Source organism: Cryptomeria japonica, chromosome 6 (genome assembly GCF_030272615.1).
Source record: "Cryptomeria japonica chromosome 6, Sugi_1.0, whole genome shotgun sequence".
NCBI lineage: Eukaryota > Viridiplantae > Streptophyta > Pinopsida > Cupressales > Cupressaceae > Cryptomeria > Cryptomeria japonica.
Genome location: NC_081410.1, coordinates 550,632,950 through 550,655,887, shown reverse-complemented (window position 1 = coordinate 550,655,887; position 22,938 = coordinate 550,632,950). Strand labels below are relative to the sequence as shown.

The following is a 22,938-nucleotide window of genomic DNA, read 5'->3' as shown; positions in this document are numbered from 1 at the left end:
GAATATGTGCTGCCATACTATACTAGCTGGAGAAAGAATGTTAAAAAGGGCAATTTTGTAGTAGCAAATACTAGAAGTTTTTACATTAGAGAACAAATGAGATAATAGATAATACAGACATAAAAACTGAATATGCTTCAAAGAAAGTACTATACCATAGTTGTTATATGGTTCTCCTCCAAAGGTGTTTTATAAGATAAATTCCATTAGTAAGTGATAATTCTAAACAAAACTCCAATGATGAAAATGGCACATGTTACTTCAAAGTACAAGCTTCACTTGTTACATTAAAATACAACAGTAACATACTCTTTACCAAAATGCAACTCCCATAGTCCTTGAACTATCAAAAGGATAGGCACCAAAGGAAAATATCTGAGACCGTTATATGACTTATCTTAGTTGGATCTTAAATATTATTAGTCAATAGTGAAGACCATTACAAACGAAATATTCAATAGAATATTGTTAAATTATACATGAAAGTAATATTCTTTAACAAATTGGTAATTTCTATGGTCCTTGAAGTGTCAAATGGGCAGACCTTAAAGTTAATGATATGTGAAAAAATGAAACAGGTGATAAGGACAACGTTTTGCAAAAAATGAAAAAATATAGAGAAGGAAGCCAAGACAGATCAACTATGAACAACTTGTTTTCAATTTGTTGAAAAAAGAAAGTTTAGTGGTAAACGATAGAATAAAACAGACGAGAACCAAAACAACAGAGTTAGAAATGAGGAGAATTGAAGCATGTCAAGAGTGACTTACCCGGATGACATGTTTGTTGTTTTAAATTTTCCGTCAAAAACAAAAAATGCTTTCCTGAAGAAACAAAATTAAATTTACAGTCAGAATGGATCTAGGGAATTAGTTCAGTTCTTAAATTTTATAAAGAACATTCTTATTAAACTGCAAAGCATACACAGAGTAAAAATCAGCAGGCCGACTACACAGTAACTTCTCATTTGAAAAACCGACGGCATTATAACTGTCTCTTTGAAAGGATTCAAAATTGCTTCCTTTTACTTCTGAAAATCTGATCTCTTCTTCTAAATGCATATAAGAGAACAAGACAGATCCCTAGAGGAGTAAGGGCAACACCCCATGGGAGAGGTGGATCCTTGAAACAAACAAGTGAAGCCTCTAATTCTGATGCTGCTTGGTAAAAAAGAGTGTGAATGGCATACAGATCATGATCTGATGACCTGATGAAATATAGAGCTGAATTGAAATCAAAGTGAGATATTGCAGATACTGCCTTATCCAGCTTGTATTCTAACATATTCCATCTCTGTGTAAATTCAATGTGTCTCTTGTGCCCAAGAAGCTTCTTCTCCCCTCCATGGTCAATAACATATCTAAGCACATCAATTGCACTTGAAATTGTTGAATTCAAAGTAGTCAAGAGGATATTCCTCGGTGCCGCATCTTTCTGAACAAATGACAGTGACATGCTCTCTGAGAAGGGCCCAAATGGTGTCTGGCCTACACTCCAAGTATAATCTACCAGAGTATGGTTATGCCTTGGACTCCAGGTCAAATGTGTTGGTGCCACACCCCACAGACTTTGCAAAAGGGCACCAACAATTGGCCTCTCCAAATTCCGGGCCTGGGTTATAACATGACGGCCATTGCAATTGTAATCACTCACAGACTGAGAAGATCTGGATCTCACTGCAACCACCATATCTCTGAATGCGATTGCCTGGTGGAAACGGTCCAGCATAAGAGGTCTATCATGGCCAAGATCAAGTACATAGACTGGCAGGGTTTTTCCATAATTATCATCAGAGCCAATGCCAGCTATTGTGGCCAGGTCATCATGGGCCTGTTTCAGGGATTGATGCAGAGCTTTGGAATCCAAATACTCGCTAACAAGCAGAGTATAGTTATCAAACAAAAACCTTGAAGTAAAAGACCTCGTGGACCGAAACACGGCAGCAACACAGGCAGGACAAGCTGAGAATTGAACACTGTACTTCTTGAATTTCAGTTTCTGCTCATCAAGTAGAACGCCTCTGGAAGCCTCTGCTAGGAAGGTGTCCTCAATGGCTCCCCAATCCAGCCCCCGCCTGTTAAACACGGTTTTTAAGCATTTTACAAATCTTGGAAAATCTTTAACAGCATATAACTCTGAATTTTTCATATTGTCTAAAACTAATATTAAACTTTTCTCAAAAAACTAATGTATTTTATTAAAAAAATTGGCATTTTTTTCTGGAATGAAGTTGGAACTCTAGATTTCTTAATGCCTTAAACAGAATTCTGAGAAGTTTTTATATAGAGTAGTTTCAATTCAAAATTCCTCAATGTAATATACAGAAACTTCGTAAATTCTTAAAGAAGAAAACTAAAATTGAATAATAAATTTTCAGTGTATTTCATTCAGATATTTGAAAAAGCATTAAAGAAGGAAATTAAATTGTAAATTTCTCGACAGACATTTAACAAATTCTAAAAGAAATAAGAATTGAATCCTAAAATTCTTATTGCATTTCATTCAGAAATCTAGAACATAATTTCAAATATTAAAGAAGAAAATTGAATCCTAAATTTCTTAATGTATTTCATTCAGAAATTTGACACTTTGTTAGTTGAATGAAATTGAATCCTGAATTTCTTAATGTGTTCCACAAAAAAACTTATCAAATTTTAAAGAGAGAACCCTAATTTTCTCAATCATGGTAGTAATTCTTGATTTTCCTTCAACTATTTTATGCTTGATACTAAAAATTGAGAGAAATCTTAAAGAAAATAAATATGTTTCCATTGCAAGCTTGTGGCATCAACGAGTGAATGAATGAATGATTTTATTGATGTCAAAGAGACTGAACAGTTATGAAACCAGAAAAAACACCAACACTAAACCTCTTGAATATAATTTTTCATGTCTGAAATCTCTTGTTATGAATCTTGACCAAGAAACTCATCGCAGAATCACAGCAATAAAAAAGTGTATCCCAGCAACAAACAGAAAAAACATAAACACTGTTGTGTAGATATTGAAGTACCAAAACTGAAGTTACGAAAAAGCCCCTAAAATCATTCATACTTGTCAATTTCTCGCTCATCATGGATATGAATAAACTGCACGAGCAACTCAGGTTCATAGTAGACGGGAATCCGCAGCGCGGGCATGAAGAGAAAGCCAACGGCGGACCAGATGAGAGACGAAAGATCTGCCAAAAAGTCCTTTTGCGTTTTGGTAGTCGAATGCATAGCTGCTAAGGGATGAAACTCGCCGCGTGGCAGCAGGCCCTCTCCAGAAAGGGCAGGGCCGTAGTCTACAGGACCTGCCTTGAGATCCACCCAAAGGTAACGCGCTCTGCCCATCCACAGCGTCCCCAGGCACTTTGAGAAACCAGGCGACGAATCTTTGGCCGAATAGGAATACGCATACTGTTTCTCCTGCCCCTTGAGATTCAAAAGGTAGATAACGTATGCGGCCTCTGAAGAAGACTCCATGTCGCTGCGAATTATGTCGTCCACGGCTGCGTAGGGTACGGAGTGGAGATTCGATCGCATGACCGCTGAGGAGGGTTCCATGTTAGCGCGAATGGCATCGCTCAGGCGGTCGGTGAGCCCCCTCGCGGGCAGCTTTGTCACTTCAAGGGAAAGCTTGCTGCGGACCATCAGGTCATGAGGTTCCGCATCGGAACCCCCGATAACGTGGACTTGCGAGTCTGAGTGAATGGCTGAGATGTAGGTGTTGATGTGCTTCTGCAGCTGCCATGGCTCGTCATTTTCAAAGCCCACCAGTTTGACATGGATGGGGAGAAGGACGGATAAGGAGCTCAGGAAGCCGATGCGATCTCGAGTGTTGAAGTGGGCTGCGTGAGCGAGGGATTTTCTGATAGAGGCCGGGAGGCTCAGGAATGTGTCGTTCAAGACCTCGGGATCGACCTTGCGTCGTTGGGAAATAGCTGCGTCCAGGCCATATATAGACGGCGCCGCTGCTGCTGTTATTGCTGCCTTTGTTGAGATAAGGAGGGTTAGTAGCAGGGCCACCCAAACCCTGGCCGAAGCCGACATTGCCGAGGGCGTCTCACAGATTAGATCTGAACAGAAAAGCAGAGAACATTACAGAGATTTGAACTCGTGATCATCGCACCAGAATGGATTTCTTCGATGCTTCCAGCTCCAATTTTTTGCCCACATTTTTTAAGTTAGCAAAGGGAAGTGCTTTGCCTCCATACCCGAGGAAAATTTAGAAGAGGTCGGTTTTTGTTTTTTATTTTCATTTTTTATCACGACCAGACTTTACCCATTTGTCTTTTAATAAATATACCTTCTTATATATATGTGGAATTTAAATAAATTAAAAGTGATGCTTATTTTGAATTTTGTATGTTATGTGTTCATTGTCTTAATTAGTGTACACCATTATACATTGCTTTAGTGTTGGTTTGGGAAGCATATTTGAGGTTAATTATGGTTCATCTATCTTTTAGTTTGTGTGTTTCATGAAAGAAATATTTTTTCATTTGATTTGTTTGCATGTTGAAGATAGAGATCTTCATTGTTTTTAAAGGTTTGGGAGCTTAAAGTTGAGGAGATTGAGAAGTAATCAGAGTGATGTGTTTAGAGATGCAAGATCAAAGATTTGTATTCTGACATATTATTTTGGAGGGTTGGATTGTTGATTTTAAAGGGGAGACTACCAAAATTTCCCCAATATTAGATTGAATATTACATTTCATATTGTTAGATTGGGATAATTGTTGGGATGTCTTTTGTATTGAAGGGTTGGATTGTTGATTCTAAAGGTGAGACTATGTTGAAATTTCCCCGAGATTACATGGAATGTTGGATTTCATATTGTAAGGTGGGTATGAGTGTTGGGATGTCTGTTGTGTGTGGAAGGGTTGGATTGTTGATTCTAAAGGGAAGAATATGTTGAAATTCCCTTAGGATTGCATGGAATGTTATATTTCATATTGTAAGATTGGGATGAGCATCAAGATGTCTTTTATATATGGAAGATGAGGAAATGAGGTGTTGAAATGTGTGTAAGATTAGTCTTGAAATATGATGTAGAACATGTTATGATATGAACAATAAAATCATATTTTTTCTCTATGCAAGTGTCACTATTTTGGTTCAAAACTCAACAAGACTAAAGTTATAAGTTCATGAATTTGTTATGATTTTAGATCAATAAACTAGTGTCTTTTAGAGAGTATTGGGTTTAATATAAGTCAGCAATATGTGTATTTGAATGCCCATAAAATGCATCTCTAAAAGTTAGCTTGTTGGGCTTGATGTTGAGATCAATTCTTGGTGTTTTTGGTAGGTTTGAGTTGGGTTTTGTTTTAGCTGTGAAAGTGTGTTTTGATATACAATTAGGGTAGGTTTTTCTCTCATGTGTTGAGTTTAGTAGTGGTGTTGCAAGGATAAGACTATCCTTCATTGGGTCCATTATCTTTTGACTATATCAAATAATATCATAGTGAGTTAGATTATGCAATTCAAAGGGTGCGTATTGCCCAATTGGGCATGTGACATACTCTTAGATAGAGGGTCTAAAAAAAATACAATTTACTTGAAAAATAGATACAAAAAATTTAAAACACAATGCAAGAGTATTGAACAAAAGATTAGTTCTTATAGAAGGAGATTGTGCAAAATAATAGATTTTATATAGATATTATTTGTGATAGAAGTTACAATAAATCCATGTGCAATTGATATGATTGTATCAAAAAAATACATTCTAACACTTGCAATACTTACTAATATTTGATACCTAACACATCTATCTTTCATTCTTCTAAGATTTCATTCAATTATTGATGCAAACTAGCTTCATGGCTACAATCACATGCTATAAAACTAACATAGATAAGCATCTAATCATGCAAGTTAAAACAAAACCATGCCTTTGCAAGTAAACTCCAATAGAATACCATGTTCTTGCAATTCACACACATGACTATAATAGTACTAAAATGGTACAAACTAGTGAGGAAGAATCGTGCTTAGGTTACATTAAAAAAAATAAAAAAACAATGTGTTTTCTATGCATGATCAAATAGCTATAACAAAATTAATACAAAATATAAGAAGACTTTGAACAAAATATAAATAGCTTTTGAACAATCAAATACAATCACATAGAAAAACATGTTTACTACCTCCTACACATTCAACTAAGATTATTTCCCAAATTATTGTCACTCCACAACTCACCCCAAAACTAATATTATGAATCCAAATAGAAAAACCTAAACAAAAATCCACTACAACTACCAATAACAACAATTACAACCAATAATTACATAAGATCTCAACAAGATGAAATGGGAAGGTAGTGAGAGGCTTTTCATAAAAGGGCAACTACATCATCCTCCCCACCTTTTAAATTTTTTGAACCTCCTAATTCAAAATATTATAATTTGGTAAAGTTCATCAAATGTTGTTGCCACTAGTATGAGGGTGTAGACCTTCCAATAGTACATTCTTTAAATTTATTGAGATTCCTTTCCATAATCCAAGCCACCATTAACACTTCCAGCCCATTCTCTTCTAGGGTCATGATCCCAATGTTGGTTCTGTTAGGTCCCGGAGACAACTGAGAGGGGGGGGGGGAGGGGGGGTGAATCAGTTGTTAAATAAATTTAAACCAAAAAACATTTAACCAACTTAATGCTTAATATCGGTAAACCAGTTAAGTATGTCGGTAGACAGTTATAACAGTTAATTGCTATACCTGTAAGGATTAGTGCATGAAACATAAACACAAAGTCATCCACAACACATAACACCAATATTTGTACGTGGGAACCCAGTAAGGGGAAAAACCACGGTGGGAAACCTTACCCAAAATCAGATGATACTACTGCAGATACTAAGTGTACATAAATGGGGTTTGCACATGCAGAAAGGCCAATAGCCTAAAGCTCACTACTCAATCACAAAATGGGAGTCACACTAACTACAGTTGGATGGTTAAATCCAATAAGAATGTATTACACAAAATAACATCTTCATATGTTGGATTCAGTATCGGTGTAATGTTGATATGCTTCCACAAAAACCTAGCTTCACCTTCAAATGATGTCTGTGTGTATAGCTCTGCTTAATCTCGCATATACCTTCACACAATCCTTTTTCGCATTCCACATTTGATCTTACAAATAAGATCTTACATTTATACCATAACCTAAGACCAATTTTAGTAGGTCGGCTCTACAAGATATTACATAAAAATATTTTACAAACAATATAATATCCGATGCAATAACTGATTGAACATGTCGGCTTAATGCATTTACAACAATAATTAATCATCTCCATAGCGTGCCATGTTGATCTAGAAAAGATAAACCTGTCGATGTAACCCAAGACCTATTTGTCGGCAACAACAAATATGCAACTATGAATATACCAATGAACAAAACTCCAGGATAAGATGTCCAAATGATGTCTTTGACATTACCAAGTGTTTTCCATGTCATTCCAAGTGCCGGTGATCATTATATCTTGCCGGTGTACCAGATACCAGTAATTGTGCAATAGTTACTTGCTTGTCGGTGAATGCTACTGGATCTCCAAAGTGCTAGTGTTTTAGTAGGTGTTGACATCAATGACAAAACCATACCAAAATACCAACAATCTCCCCCTTTGGCATTGATGGCAACACAAAATGGAAAAACCATCAAAGTGCCAAAACAGAAATGCCAAATACCAAAAACCAACAATCTCCAAAAAGATCATAAACAGAAAGTAATAATCTCTCCTAAACAACAATCTCTCCCCTTGGGAGCAACATGTGTTTTCCAAAGTTTTTCCATACCAATCTCTCCCCAAAAGATAATAAAGATAATATGTTTTTCCATAGATATCTCTCCCCCTTTGACATCAAATGCCAAAGTTACAATAAAACCAAGTTCATATACAAAATACCAATCAATTTAGTATACCAACTACTCCCCCTGAGAAGTAGCTTCCCATCAAAGGCCGGAATAAAGATTTCTCTGTTAATTCTATCGGTTGATGACAATCATCAACTGTCTAAGTCTCTACCGGTGGTGGTATGACTCCAAGCTGATCTCTAAGATATTCAAAAGTCTCCTTAGGCAAAGGTTTAGTGAAAATATCTGCAATATGCTCTGTAGTATTCACATAAACCAGTTTTATCTTCTTTGCTTCAACTTTTTCCCTTAGAAAATTCAGTTTGATAGAAACATGTTTTGTTTTAGAATGTAATATCGAATTCTTAGATATATCAATTGCTGCAGTGTTATCACAATAGATAGTAATAGGTTCCTTGCATTTTACCTTTATGTCTTTCAACATTTGCTTAAGCCATAGTACCTATGTACAGTTAGTTGTTGTTGCAACATATTCTGATTTTGTTGTTGATAAAGATGTACAACTTTGTTTCTTACTCAAACAAGAAACTAATTTGTTTCCAAGAAAGGATGCTCCACCGGTGGTGCTTTTTCTATCATCCACATCTCCTGCCCAATTTGCATCTGTGTATGCACATAATTCAAAGTTTTCATCTCTAGGATACCATAATCCAAGATTTATAGTGCCTTGTAAGTACTGGAAAATCCTTTTTACTGATGATTCATGATTTTCTCTAGGATTACTTTGAAATCTTGAAACAATACATACTGCATTCATAATATCATGTCTGGTTTGTGTCAAATACAATAAACCTCCTATCATAGATTTGTATCTAGTTGGATTAACAGGTGTAGATTCATCCCTTTGTGATAATTTGTCATTTGTTGTCATAGGTGTGCTTACCGGTTTAGAGTTTTCCATCCCAAATTTCTTTAGCAACTCTTTTAAGTATTTGGATTGACTCAAGAATATACCTTTATCAGTCTGTGAAATCTGCAATCCTAAAAAGAAATGTATTTCTCCAATCATAGACATTTCAAATTCTTGCTGCATTTTAATAGAAAATTCCTTACATAATCCATCTTCTCCTCCAAAGATTATATCATCAACAAATACTTCTATAATCAAGATGTCATCATTAGTTACTTTATAATATAAATTGTTGTCTACATTTCCTTTAGTAAAACCAATCTTTAAAAGATACTTATCCAATCTTACATACTAAGCTCTTGGAGCTTGTTTTAGTCCATACAGAGCTTTCCTTAACCTGCAAACCATATCATTGTCATCTGTCAAAGAAAATCCACTAGGTTGTTCAATATATACTTCCTCTTCAAGATCTCCATTCAAAAATGCACATTTAATATCCATTTGATAAACTTTGTAGTTCTTGTGTGCTGCAAAAGCCAAAAATAATCCGACTGCCTCAATTCTAGCTACTGGTGTAAAGGTTTCATTGTAATCAACTCCTTCCTTCTGAGAATATCCCTTACACACTAGTCTTGCTTTATTTCTGATAACCTTACCATCTTCATTAAGTTTGTTTCTAAATACCCATTTGGTTCCAATTACATTTTTATCTTTAGGCCGGGGAACTAATGTCCAAGTGTTGTTTTTCTCAATTTGTTCTAATTATTCTTCCATAGCTTTAATCCAAAATTTATCTTCACATGCCTCATTAACAGATGATGGTTCAATTTGAGAAATAAGACATACCTCTTCATTTGCCAATCTTCCTCTTGTCATAACTCCTTTAAACTTGTTTCCAATTATCTAATCTTCAGAATGATTCAGTCTTACATAACAGGGTGTTTTAGTTTGTTGTTGTTCCTCAATTACTGTGGAATCCTCAAATGATACCGGGGTAATTGGATCTTCATTCTGTACCAGTGGATTCAATGTAGGTTCATTTGTCAAAATTTTTGTTGTCGGTTTAGAGTCTATATACCTTGAAGTTCCTCTAAATTGTTCATCAATATTTACATTTCTACTCTCAACAATTTTCTGCAATCTCTTGTTAAAACATCTATATGCTTTGCTCTTAGATGAATAACCAAGAAATATTCCTTCATCACTTCTAGGATCAAATTTGCCAATATACTCATCTCTTTTGATATAACATTTACTTCCAAAAATTATGAAATACTTAAGAGTAGGAGTATTACCAAACCATAGTTCATGAGGGGTCTTACTGGTTTCACCTTTGATGTGAACTTTGTTAAATGTATAGACCGTTGTACTAACTGCTTCTCTCCAATATACATGTGGTAGGTTTGCTTCTGATAACATACTTCTTGCTGCATCCAAGATAGTTTTGTTTTTCCTTCAACAACTCCATTCTGCTATGGTGTCCGAGGTGCTGATAGCTGTCTTTTGATTCCATTCACTTCACAGAATGTATTAAATTCCTTAGATGTAAATTCACCTCCTTGATCTGATCTTAAACATTTGATTTTCTTACCAGTTTCATTTTCTACCATTGTTTTGAACAGTTTTAACTTTCCAAGTGCTTCTGATTTTTCTCTAAGAAAAGTAACCCAACACATTCTAAAATAGTCATCAATGATTAGCATGAAATATCTATCACCTTGTAAGCTTTTAGTTTTAGCTGGACCACATCAATCAATGTGAATCAAATCAAGAGCATTATTTGATTTTTCTGGAATACTTTTGAAACTATCTCTAACTTGTTTTCCAAATTGACATTCCTTACATACTGTATTCTAAGGTTTGACAATTTTGGGTAAATCTCTAACTGCCTTAGTAGTACTGATCTTTACCATGCAATCAAAGTTTATATGACATAGTCTCTTATGCCATAACCAACTTTCATCTATATGTGCAATTAAGCGTGTCTTTTCATTGTTATTCAAATGAAAGATATTACCTCTAGTCTGATTACCGGTTGCAATTTCCAAACCAGTTCTATTCATGATTTTGCATTTTGCATTTTTAAATTGTAACTGAAATCCTTTCTCAACTAATTGACCAACACTCAAAATATTATGCTTTAATCCTTCAACATAGTAGACATTGTCAGTGTTATGCTTACCATCAAGAGATATTGTACCCTTACCTTTGATTGAACAAGCTTTGTCATCTCCAAATCTCACTAAGCCTCCATTCTATTCTTGAAAGTTCAAGAATTTACCTTTGTCTCTTGTCATATGATATGAGCATCCTAAATCAATGATTCATTCATCCTTTACTTCAATTTTAGCTGCCAGGGCCTGTACTACCGGTTGAGCAGTAGGTGTCGGTTGATCTTCTGTTATAGCAACAAAATCCCATCCATTGTCTATCGGATCCTCATCAGAATCATCAGTCACACCTTCATCAACAATGTAACAAGATTTGTCTTTATTCTTCTTAAATCTGTATCTCTGATATTCAGGGTTAGGCTTGTATGTTCTTCTAGCTTCTTCTATTAGTCTAGCATGTCTATCAGGGCATCTTGAAGCCATATGACCAATCTTATTGTAGTTAAAACATTTAAAGGGTGCTTTACCTTCATACTTACTTCCAACTGGACCTTTAGGCTTTTTCCTTGCAAATAGTGCTTCAAGTTCTTCAAGTTCTTCATTTTCTTTCCTACTTTCTTCAAGTTCTCTTGCATAAAAGGTTTTCCAATCAGATTTGTCAAATGATGGAGTAGATGATGTTGATGCTTTAAAGGCCAAATCTGTCTTTATAGTAGCAACAGGACCAAATTCTTCAATTTCAAAAGCTGAAAGTTTCCCAATCAATGTATCCCTAGTAATTGATGTATTAGGCATTGTTCTTAACTCATTTATAGCAGTGACTTTCATTTTATATGCCGGTGGCAATCCTCTTAAAACTTTTGAAACAATTTCATCCTCACTTAAGTTTCCTCCATAACATTTAATACCCAAAACAATTTAATTTACTCTTTCCATAAAAGAAGAAATCCTTTCATCTTCTTCCATTTTCAGATGTTCATACCTGACTCGAAAGCTTTCAAGTTTTCCAATTTTGACTGTGGAATCTCTTTCATTCAGTGTTTCCAAATGATCTCAAATAGCTTTAGCAGTAGGCCTATCTGATAGTCCCATGATTTGTTGGTCTGATAATGCGCTCAAAAGTGCTTCTCTTGCTTTGCAATCATTTTCCTCATCTTTTGTCAAGTTAGCTGGACTGGGCTGACCTTGTACAATAGCAGTATAACCATTATTTGTAACTTCCGAGATGTCTTTTCCAATGCAATTTAGATGTGTGTCCATTCTGATCTTCCATATGCCATAGTTGGTTCCATCAAGTTTAGGACTGTCCTTCCTGAAATAATTAGTAGACATTGGATCTCCTCAAGCTGTTAAACTTCTGCAAAAGAAGACTAAGCTCTAATACCAATTGTTAGGTCCCAGAGACAACTGAGAGGGGGGGGGGGGGGGGGGGGTGGTGAATCAGTTGTCTAATAAATTTAAACCAAAAACAATTTAACCAACTTAATGCTTAATACCGGTAAACCAATTAAGTATGTTGGTAGACAGTTATAATAGTTAATTGATATACCGGTAAGGATTAGTGCATGAAACATAAACACAAAGTCATCCATAACACATAACACCAATATTTGTACGTGGAAACCCAGTAAGGGGAAAAACCACGGTGGGAAACCTTACCCACAATCAGATGATACTACTGCAGATAGTAAGTGTACATAAATTGGGTCTGCACATGTAGAAAGGCCAATAGCCTAGAGCTCACTACTCAATCACAAAATGGGAGTCACACTAACTACAGTTGGATGGTTAAATCCAATAAGAATGTACTGCACAAAATAGAATCTTCATATGTTGGATTCAATACCGGTGTAATGCTGATATGCTTCCACAAAAACCGAGCTTCACCTTCAAATGATGTCTGTGTGTATAGCTCTGCTTAATCTCGCATATACCTTCACACAATCCTTTTTCGCATTCCACATTTGATCTTACATTTATATCATAACCTAGGACCAATTTTAGTAGGTCGGCTCTACAAGATATTACAATACAAAAATATTTTACAAACAATATAATATCCGATGCAATAACTGATTGAACATGTCGGCTTAATGCATTTACAACAATAATTAATCATCTCCATAGCGTGCCATGTTGATCTAGAAAAGATAAACCTGTTGGTGTAACACTAGACCTATTTGTCGGCAACAACAAATATGCAACTATGAATATACCAATGAACAAAACTCCAGGATAAGATATCCAAACGATGTCTTTGACATTACCAAGTGTTTTCCATGTCATTCCAAGTGTTGATGATCATTATATCTTGCTAGTGTACCAGATACCAGTAACTGTGCAATAGTTACTTGCTTGTCGGTGAATGCTGTTGGATCTCTAAAGTGCTAGTGTTTTAGTAGGTGTTGACATCAATGACAAAACCATACCAAAATACCAACAATCTCCCCCTTTGGCATTGATGGCAACACAAGATGGAAAAACCATCAAAGTGCCAAAACAGAAATGCCAAATACCAAAAACCAACAATCTCCAAAAAAATCATAAACAGTATGTAATAATCTCTCCTAAACAACAATCTCTCCCCCTGGGAGCAACATGTGTTTTCCAAAGTTTTTCCATACCAATCTCTCCCCAAAAGATAATAAAGATAATATGCTTTTCCATAGATATCTCCCCCCCTTTGACATCAAATGCCAAAGTTACAATAAAACCAAGTTCATATACAAAATACCAATCAATTTAGTATACCAACTACTCCCCCTGAGAAGTAGCTTCCCATCAAAGGTCAGAATAAACATTTCTCTGTTAATTATGTCGGTTGATGACAATCATCAACTGTCTAAGTCTCTACCGGTGGTGGTATGACTCCAAGCTGATCTCTAAGATATTCAAAAGTCTCCTTAGGCAAAGGTTTAGTGAAAATATCTGCAATATGCTCTTTAGTATTCACATAAACCAGTTTTATCTCCTTTGCTTCAACTTTTTCTCTTAGAAAATTCAGTTTGATAGAAACATGTTTTGTTTTCGAATGTAATACCGGATTCTTAGATATATCAATTGCTGCAGTGTTATCACAATAGATAGTAATAGGTTCCTTGCATTTTACCTTTATGTCTTTCAACATTTGCTTAAGCCATAGTACCTGTGTACAGTTAGTTGTTGTTGCAACATATTCTAATTCTGTTGTTGATAAAGATGTACAACTTTGTTTCTTATTCAACCAAGAAACTAATTGGTTTCCAAGAAAGAATGCTCCGTCGGTGGTGCTTTTTCTATCATCCACATCTCCTGCCCAATTTGCATCTGTGTATGCACATAATTCAAAGTTTTCATCTCTAGGATACCATAATCCAAGATTTATAGTGCCTTGTAAGTACTGGAAAATCCTTTTTACTGTTGATTTATGATTTTCTCTAGGATTACTTTGAAATCTTGAAACAATACATACTGCATTCATAATATCATGTCTGGTTTGTGTCAAATACAGTAAACCTCCTATCATAGATTTGTATCTAGTTGGATTATCAGGTGTAGATTCATCCCTTTGTGATAATTTGTCATTTGTTGTCATAGGTGTGCTTACCGGTTTAGAGTTTTCCATCCCAAATTTCTTTAGCAACTCTTTTAAGTATTTGGATTGACTCAAGAATATACCTTTATCAGTCTGTGAAATCTGCAATCCTAAAAAGAAATTTATTTCTTCAATCATAGACATTGCAAATTCTTGCTGCATTTTAATAGAAAATTCCTTACATAATCCATCTTCTCCTCCAAAGATTATATCATCAACAAATACTTCTATAATCAAGATGTCATCATTAGTTACTTTATAATATAAATTGTTGTCTACATTTCCTTTAGTAAAACCAATCTTTAAAAGATACTTATCCAATCTTGCATACCAAGTCCTTGGAGCTTGTTTTAGTCCATACAGAGCTTTCCTTAACCTGCAAACCATATCATTGTCATCTGTCAAAAGAAAATCCACTAGGTTGTTCAATATATACTTCCTCTTCAAGATCTCCATTCAAAAATGCACATTTAATATCCATTTGATAAACTTTGTAGTTCTTGTGTGCTGCAAAAGCCAAAAATAATCTGACTGCCTCAATTCTAGCTACCGGTGTAAAGGTTTCATTGTAATCAACTCCTTCCTTCTGAGAATATCCCTTACAAACTAGTCTTGCTTTATTTCTGATAACCTTACCATCTTCATTAAGTTTGTTTCTAAATACCCATTTGGTTCCAATTACATTTTTATCTTTAGGCCAAGGAACTAATGTCCAAGTGTTGTTTTTCTCAATTTGTTCTAATTCTTCTTCCATAGCTTTAATCCAAAATTTATCTTCACATGCCTCATTAATAGATGATTGTTCAATTTGAGAAATAAGACATACCTCTTCATTTGCCAATCTTCCTCTTGTCATAACTCCTTTAAACTTGTTTCCAATTATCTGATCTTCAGAATGATTCAGTCTTACATACCGAGGTGTCTTAGTTTGTTGTTGTTCCTCAATTACTGTGGAATCCTCAGATGATACCTGGGTAATTGGATCTTCATTCTGTATCAGTGGATTCAATGTAGGTTCATTTTTCAAAATTTTTGTTGCCGGTTTAGACTCTATATACCTTGAAGTTCCTCTGAATTTTTCATCAATCTTTACATTTGTACTCTCAACAATTTTCAGCAATCTCTTGTTAAAACATCTATATGCTTTGCTCTTAGATGAATAACCAAGAAATATTCCTTCATCACTTCTAGGATCAAATTTGGCAATATACTCATCTGTTCTGATATAACATTTACTTCCAAAAATTCTGAAATACTTAAGAGTAGGTGTATTACAAAACCATAGTTCATGAGGGGTCTTACCGGTTTCACCTTTGATGTGAACTTTGTTAAATGTATAGATCGTTGTACTGAATGCTTCTCTCCAATATACGTGTGGTAGGTTTGCTTCTGATAACATACTTCTTGCTGCATCCAAGCTAGTTTTGTTTTTCCTTTCAACAACTTCATTCTGTTGTGGTGTCCGAAGTGCTGATAGTTGTCTTCTAATTCCATTCACTTCACAGAATGTATTAAATTCCTTAGATGTGAATTCACCTCCTTGATCTGATCTTAAACATTTGATTTTCTTACCGGTTTGATTTTCTACCATTGCTTTGAACAGTTTTAACTTTCCAAGTGCTTCTGATTTTTCTCTAAGAAAAGTAACGCAACACATTCTAGAATAGTCATCAATGATTAGCATGAAATATCTATCACTTTGTAAGCTTTTAGTTCTAGCTGGACCACATAAATCAATGTCAATCAAATCAAGAGCATTATTTGATTTTTCTGGAATATTTTTGAAACTATCTCTAACTTGTTTTCCAAATTGACATTCCTTACATACTGTATTCTAAGGTTTGACAATTTTGGGTAAATCTCTAACTGCCTTAGTAGTACTGATCTTTACCATGCAATCAAAGTTTACATGACAGAGTCTCTTATGCCATAACCAACTTTCATCTATATGTGCAATTAAGCGTGTCTTTTCATTGTTATTCAAATGAAAGATATTACCTCTAGTCTGATTACCGGTTGCAATTTCCAAACCAGTTCTATACATGATTTTGCATTTTCCATTTTTAAATTGTAACTGAAATCCTTTCTCAACTAATTGACCAACACTCAAAATATTATGCTTTAATCCTTCAACATAGTAGACATTGTTAGTGTTATGCTTACCATCAAGAGATATTGTACCCTTACCTTTGATTGAACAAGCTTTGTCATCTCCAAATCTCACTAAGCCTCCATTGTATTCTTGAAAGTTCAAGAATTTACCTTTGTCTCTTGTCATATGATGTGAGCATCCTAAATCAATGATCCATTCATCCTTTACTTCAACTTTAGCTGCCAGGGCCTGTACTACTGGTTGAGCAGTAGGTGTCGTTTGATCATCTGTTATAGCAACAAAAACCCATCCATTGTCTATTAGATCCTCATCAGAATCATTAGTCACACCTTCATTAGCAATGTAACAAGATTTGTCTTTATTCTTCTTAAATCTATATCTCTGATATTCAGGGTTAGGCTTGTATGTTCTTCTAGCTTCTTCTCTTAGTCTAGCATGTCTATCAGGGCATCTTGAAGCCATATGACCAATCTTATTGCAGTTAAAACATTTAAAGGGTGCTTTACCTTCATACTTACTTCCAACTGGACCTTTAGGCATTTTCCTTGCAAATAGTGCTTCAAGTTCTTCTAGTTCTTTTTTTTTCCTACTTTCTTCAAGTTCTCTTGCATAAAGGCTTTCCAATCAGATTTGTCAAATGATGGAGCAGATGATGTTGATGCTTTAAAGGCCAAATCTACCTTTATAGTAGCAACAAGACCAAATTCTTCAATTTCAAAAGCTGAAAGTTTCCCAATCAATGTATCCCTAGTAATTGATGTATTAGGCATTGTTCTTAACTCATTTATAGCAGTGACTTTCATTTTATATGCTGATGGCAATCCTCTTAAAACTTTTGAAACAATTTCATCCTCACTTAAGGTTCCTCCATAACATTTAATACCCAAAACAATTTCATTTACTCTTTCCATAAAAGCTGAAATCATTTCATCTTCTTCCATTTTTCAGATGTTCATACCTGACTCGGAAGCTTTCAAGTTTTGCAATTTTGACTGTGGAATCTCCTTCATTCAATGTTTCCAAATGATCCCAAATAGCTTTAGTAGTAGACCTATCTGATAGTCCCATGATTTGTTGATCTGATAATGCGCTCAAAAGTGCTTCTCTTGCTTTGCAATCATTTTTCTTATCTTTTGTCAAGTTAGCTGGACTTGGCTGACCTTGTACAACAACAGTATAACCATTCTTTGTAACTTCCCAGATGTCTTTTCCAATGCAATTTAGATGTGTCTCCATTCTGATCTTCTGTATGCCATAGTTGGTTCCATCAAGTTTAGGACCGTCCTTCTGAAATAATTAGTAGACATTGGATCTCCTCAAGCTGTTAAACTTCTGCAAAAGAAGACTAAGCTCTGATACCAATTGTTAGGTCCCGGAGACAACTGAGAGAGGGGGGGGGGGGTGAATTAGTTATCAAATAAATTTAAACCAAAAACAATTTAACCAACTCAATGCTTGATACCGGTAAACCAGTTAAGTATGTTGGTAGACAGTTATAACAGTTAATTGCTATACCGGTAAGGATTAGTGCATGAAACATAAACACAAAGTCATCCATAACACATAACACCAATATTTGTACATGAAACCCAGTAAGGGGAAAAACCACGGTGGGAAACCTTACCCACAATTAGATGATACTATTGTAGATAGGAAGTGTACATAAATGGGGTTTGCACATGCAGAAAGGCCAATAGCCTAGAGCTCACTACTCAATCACAAAATTAGAGTCACATTGACTACAGTTGGATGGTTAAATCCAATAAGAATGTACTGCACAAAATAACATCTTCATATGTTGGATTCAGTACCGGTGTAATGCTGATATGCTTCCACAAAAACATAGCTTCACCTTCAAATGATGTCTGCGTGTATAGCTCTGCTTATTCACACAATCCTTTTTCGCATTCCACATTTGATCTTACAAATAAGATCTTACATTTATACCATAACCTAAGACCAATTTTAGTAGGTCGGCTCTACAAGATATTACAATAAAAACATTTTACAAACAATATAATATCTGATGCAATAACTGATTGAACATGTCGGCTTAATGCATTTACAACAATAATTAATCATCTCCATAGCATGCCATGTTGATCTGGAAAAGATAAACCTGTCGGTGTAACCCTAGACCTATTTTCCGGTAACAACAAATATGCAACTATGAATATACCAATGAACAAAACTCCAGGATAAGATGTTCGAACGATGTCTTTGACATTACCAAGTGTTTTCCATGCCATTCCAAGTGTCGGGGATCATTGTATCTTGTCGGTGTACCAGATACCAGTAATTGTGCAATAGTTACTTGCTTGCTGGTGAATGTTGTTGGATCTCCAAAGTGCTAGTGTTTTAGTAGGTGTTGACATCAATGAAAAAACCATACCAAAATACCAACAGGTTCCACCATCTAGTTGGTTAGAAAATGTTATGTAAACTCTTTGATGTAGAGTTGATCAAATAATTGTTGCTACTACCACCCACAAATTTAAAAATATTTTTCGTAGTCTTAATAATGCATTGTATTACTGTTGAAAATATGAGTTGACGTGTTGTTGTGGTTGTCATTGATGTCAAACTTGTTATTCTGGTTTGGTCTGGAATGTATGTGGTGCAGAGTTATCTTGTTGTGTTGTTTGTTGTTCTTGAAGTGCTTGGGTCCGGAATCTATTGTTGGTATTGAATATTATTGATATCTTCATTGGGTATAGTTTTGTATCGTGGATATGTTGAATTTGGGGTCTAGAAACATCTTTGTGTTCTCCGGGTGTTGTAGTATTATTCATTGCTAGTTGTGAGATTCTATGTTTGACCCATTCTTAGGTTCGAATATGATTTGTGGAAGCATGTTTGATGTTTTATGGGTCTCATTGTAGCGTGTGGAGATCCAGATTTGAGTTATTTTCTTTGGAGAGCATGTTTTGATCGGTAATTGCTTATATGATTATGTAGCATGTGGATATGTTGTTGGTTAGGTTCTAGTGATTGTGGATCAATGAATTAAACTTTAGAAGATGTGTTTTGGTCCTCTCTTTCTCCTAGAGTGGATCAGCATGTGTGTTTTTGGTTCGGAAAGTATATTTTGATTTACCTTACTTGTTTTAATCTTCTATGATCTATCTCAAGTATATAAGGCATTTGAATGTTTGAGTTAGAGTAGCCAAGGGAATGAGGAAGAGTGTAGATGATGTGGTGAAGTGCAAAGATCAGAGGAAGTGTGAGGAGAGAAGAAGAGTTGTGTTCAAATGATATGCAAGTTGTGTTGTGACTATGATAGAGAGTTGAAATAGAGTGTTGGCAGTTGAGAGTAGAGTTGTGTACTAATGTTGGTCGCTTGATGCAGAGTTCAAGGACAATTTCATGATCAGGAGATCCTTCTTTTCAGATCAGTTTTTCTGTATATTTCCCTTAGTGTAGTTAGCTTCAAGTTTTGCAAGTCCTTTTTGTATCTTGTCCCATGAACAGTTAGCCTTGGTGTACAAGTCCAGAGCAATGAGCTCTATCTTTGTAATCATTTCATAAATAGTGGATTATCTTGTGGGTTGACTCCCACCATGGTTTTTACTTGTTTGGGTTTTCCATGTATAAATCTTGGTGTTCATGTGTTGGATATATGTTGTTCATTAATTTTTTTGTGTTGGTGTAATTGTTTGTTTGGACGGATTCACCCCCACTTCTCAATCCTGCCTTGGGTTCAACAATTACTACTCTTAGAATATATTTGTCACCTTTAAACACTCTTGATAACATTCTTGGAGTATTTTATATGATCATGCCCATTCTCTCATAATTTGCTTTCCCTCTCCATCAAATGAAAACTACTAGTAAGTCCTTCCAATATATCCTTCAAATAAAGATCACATCCAACTAAAATTTTCACATCTATCTCTCAAGGTGCACCATTGACCTTTTCAATTGAGTCTCAATATAGCTCATCCTCATTTTCCTTAATTCTCTATTGTACCACACTCTTCAATTTGGTTCTCCAACATGCTTATGCCTTACTTATTGGCTTATCTAGAATGTTTTTTTTTTTTTCTCTTTAGGCCCTAATCTAGCTTCTTCTAAACAAACAAAACTACCATTTTGAATGCCCCTTTCTTTTTTATGGTTTTACAAGATGTCTCCTTCATTCATATTATACCTTATAAGTGTTCTCCTATCCATGTGATGGATTAATTTTTTTATCATATTGAAATTTCATTCCTAATAATTAATGGTGCACATCCATTAGCACTATGTTGCATAACACTTCATCCACATAAGGACCAATTTTGAAAGCAACAAGACAAGATCTATATCTACAAGTAAATCATGGTCCTTCTTCAACTAATAAATCTCAAGTAAGGATTTTATTTAGGAGTGCAAGAAAGCTACTAATTGTAAACCATTTCTATAGCAGTATATTATCAATACATATGGCATCGATGATCAATCTCCACACAATGGCCTTGCATTCTTTCAGAATATGCTCTACCTTTTCCAAACAACTTTTGAGGTTTCTTTGTTCCTAGATATCAAGGTCATTTACAACATCAAGTTCTCTCTAATATTTTCTTGAATTTCTATTAAAGATTATTCTTCTTCTTGGGCTACCATCACCTTTTGGGGGTTTTGTGGCATTCTATATGCCTTTACATGAGTAAAACATATCAAGGGCTTCCAATCTCCATAAAATGATCATCCTTGACTAGTATCTCCAAATTCCACCCTTCCTTTAAAGTTGACCTTCACATTATTTCCTTCTCATGGTTCTTCATTTGTTACAATGTTTAAGGAGATCTTTCTCCCTTTTTTTAACTATTATCACTCTTTTTACTCACCATATTACTTTTTGTTCTAGTTACTCCTCTACCTTTGAGTCATATTTATATGCCTTGTCCAAAGGATATGCCTTTGCCATGGCAAGTTCATCTTGAAGTTGAAACATTAATCATTCATATATAGGGATACTACTTTTCCTTCAATCTCCTATATATCTATTTAAGTTTGAATCCTCATAAATTGTTCAATATAAGCTCGCACTAACTAATCTCTTTGTTTTAAGTTTTGAAATTCTTTAAATATTTTTTGTTGGTAATTAGAAGGCAAGAATTGAGCTCTTAGAGGTTTCAACATCTTAGGTTAATATACGTTCTTTTTTTCATTTCTTTATCTATTTCTCAAAATCTATATACTCTACCACCATAGAGTTGCATGCAACCTCAATTTGGATTCTATAATTTTTTCTCTTTTAGGATCCCCCTCTTCAATGTCTTCCATCTCAAATTACTTTTCCAACTCCTAGAAAATTCGGATTTAAAGCCTAAAATATCATCTTTTTATCTTGGAGTCTTATATCATCACAACTTCAATGAAACTCTCCATGGTGTCTACCACCATAGCAACATTTATCAAGTTCCTTTTTGCTTTTCAAACTCATTTAAATGTAATGACGTTATGGATTCTAATCTCCTAATCAATTCATCGATATTTCTTGGAGAATTTGTATTCCCCCAACCCATTCTTCCCCAATTCATGCAGACTCCTCTTTAGGCCATCATATACTACTTTAATACCAAAACTAATGTAGACCACCTCTATGGTTGCAATTCACATACTTTGTAATTGATTAAAATAAGCATCTATCCTTTAAGTTAGTCTCTAGTTATACTCTAGATCCTTGCAAGTAAAATCCAATAGAATGTCACGTTCTTGTAGTTCATACTCACAACTAGAACAATACTAAAATAACATGAACTAATGAGGAATAATCATGTTCAACTGAAACCAAAAAATAGATATGTCAATTTGTTTTGTATTAATGATCAACTACAAAAAACCATCTTAGTATCATCACACACATTATAAAAAACTTTGGAACAACACAAAATCATCACACAACATAATATTATTTTTATCTCCTATACATTTGACTAGGATTATTTCCCATACCACTTTACCACACCAAAACTACCCTTCAAAACTAAAATTGTGAATTCAATAAGAAAAGCCCAAATAAAAAAACCATTACAACTACCACTAACAACAATCACAACAAAGAATTACAAAAATAGCCAAGCAAAAGGAAACCGACAAGTAATGGGGACGTAACATAAAAGGGTGGCTACATCAATTGTTTTCCTATTCTTATATAAGGATAGTTGATATAACTAGCGCTTGCACCAAAAAGAGGTGCAATGGTTAAGCCGATAGTAAAATATACTCTGAATAATATATGGATACAAAATTACAGAAAGTAACATCAAATCAAATACCTTAAACTCTGTCAAATAAATAATTGAAAAATTAGTATATATGTATACGGTGAAAATGAATAACAACAATATTGAAAGGCTAAATGAATTCAACCAAAAAACCCTAGCCTAACAACAACAAAGATCCACCATAACATATGAAGATTACCTA

At 34.8% G+C, this 22,938-nt stretch overlaps 1 protein-coding gene across 1 annotated transcript; it reads right to left on the bottom strand.

Annotated features, from left to right (window-relative positions):
* Nucleotides 1-873: 873 nt before the first annotated feature.
* Nucleotides 874-4,263, bottom strand: LOC131041268 (uncharacterized). Its single transcript, XM_057974293.1, has 2 exons — nucleotides 3,055-4,263; nucleotides 874-2,074 (listed from the first exon to the last, which is right to left on the bottom strand). Exons 1-2 carry the CDS (start codon nucleotides 4,032-4,034, stop codon nucleotides 1,009-1,011), a joined length of 2,046 nt encoding a protein of 681 aa, XP_057830276.1. The 5' UTR covers nucleotides 4,035-4,263; the 3' UTR covers nucleotides 874-1,008.
* Between the last annotated feature and the right edge of the window lie 18,675 nt (nucleotides 4,264-22,938).

What these genes read in the sequence shown, in the direction of transcription:
- LOC131041268 (XM_057974293.1), bottom strand. Translation starts at nt 4,034, where the DNA reads ATGTCGGCTTCGGCCAGGGTTTGGGTGGCCCTGCTACTAACCCTCCTT. An exon ending in GATGAGCGAGAAATTGACAA is followed by an intron (nt 2,075 to 3,054) that starts GTATGAATGATT and finishes CGTGTTTAACAG; the next exon opens with GCGGGGGCTGGATTGGGGAG.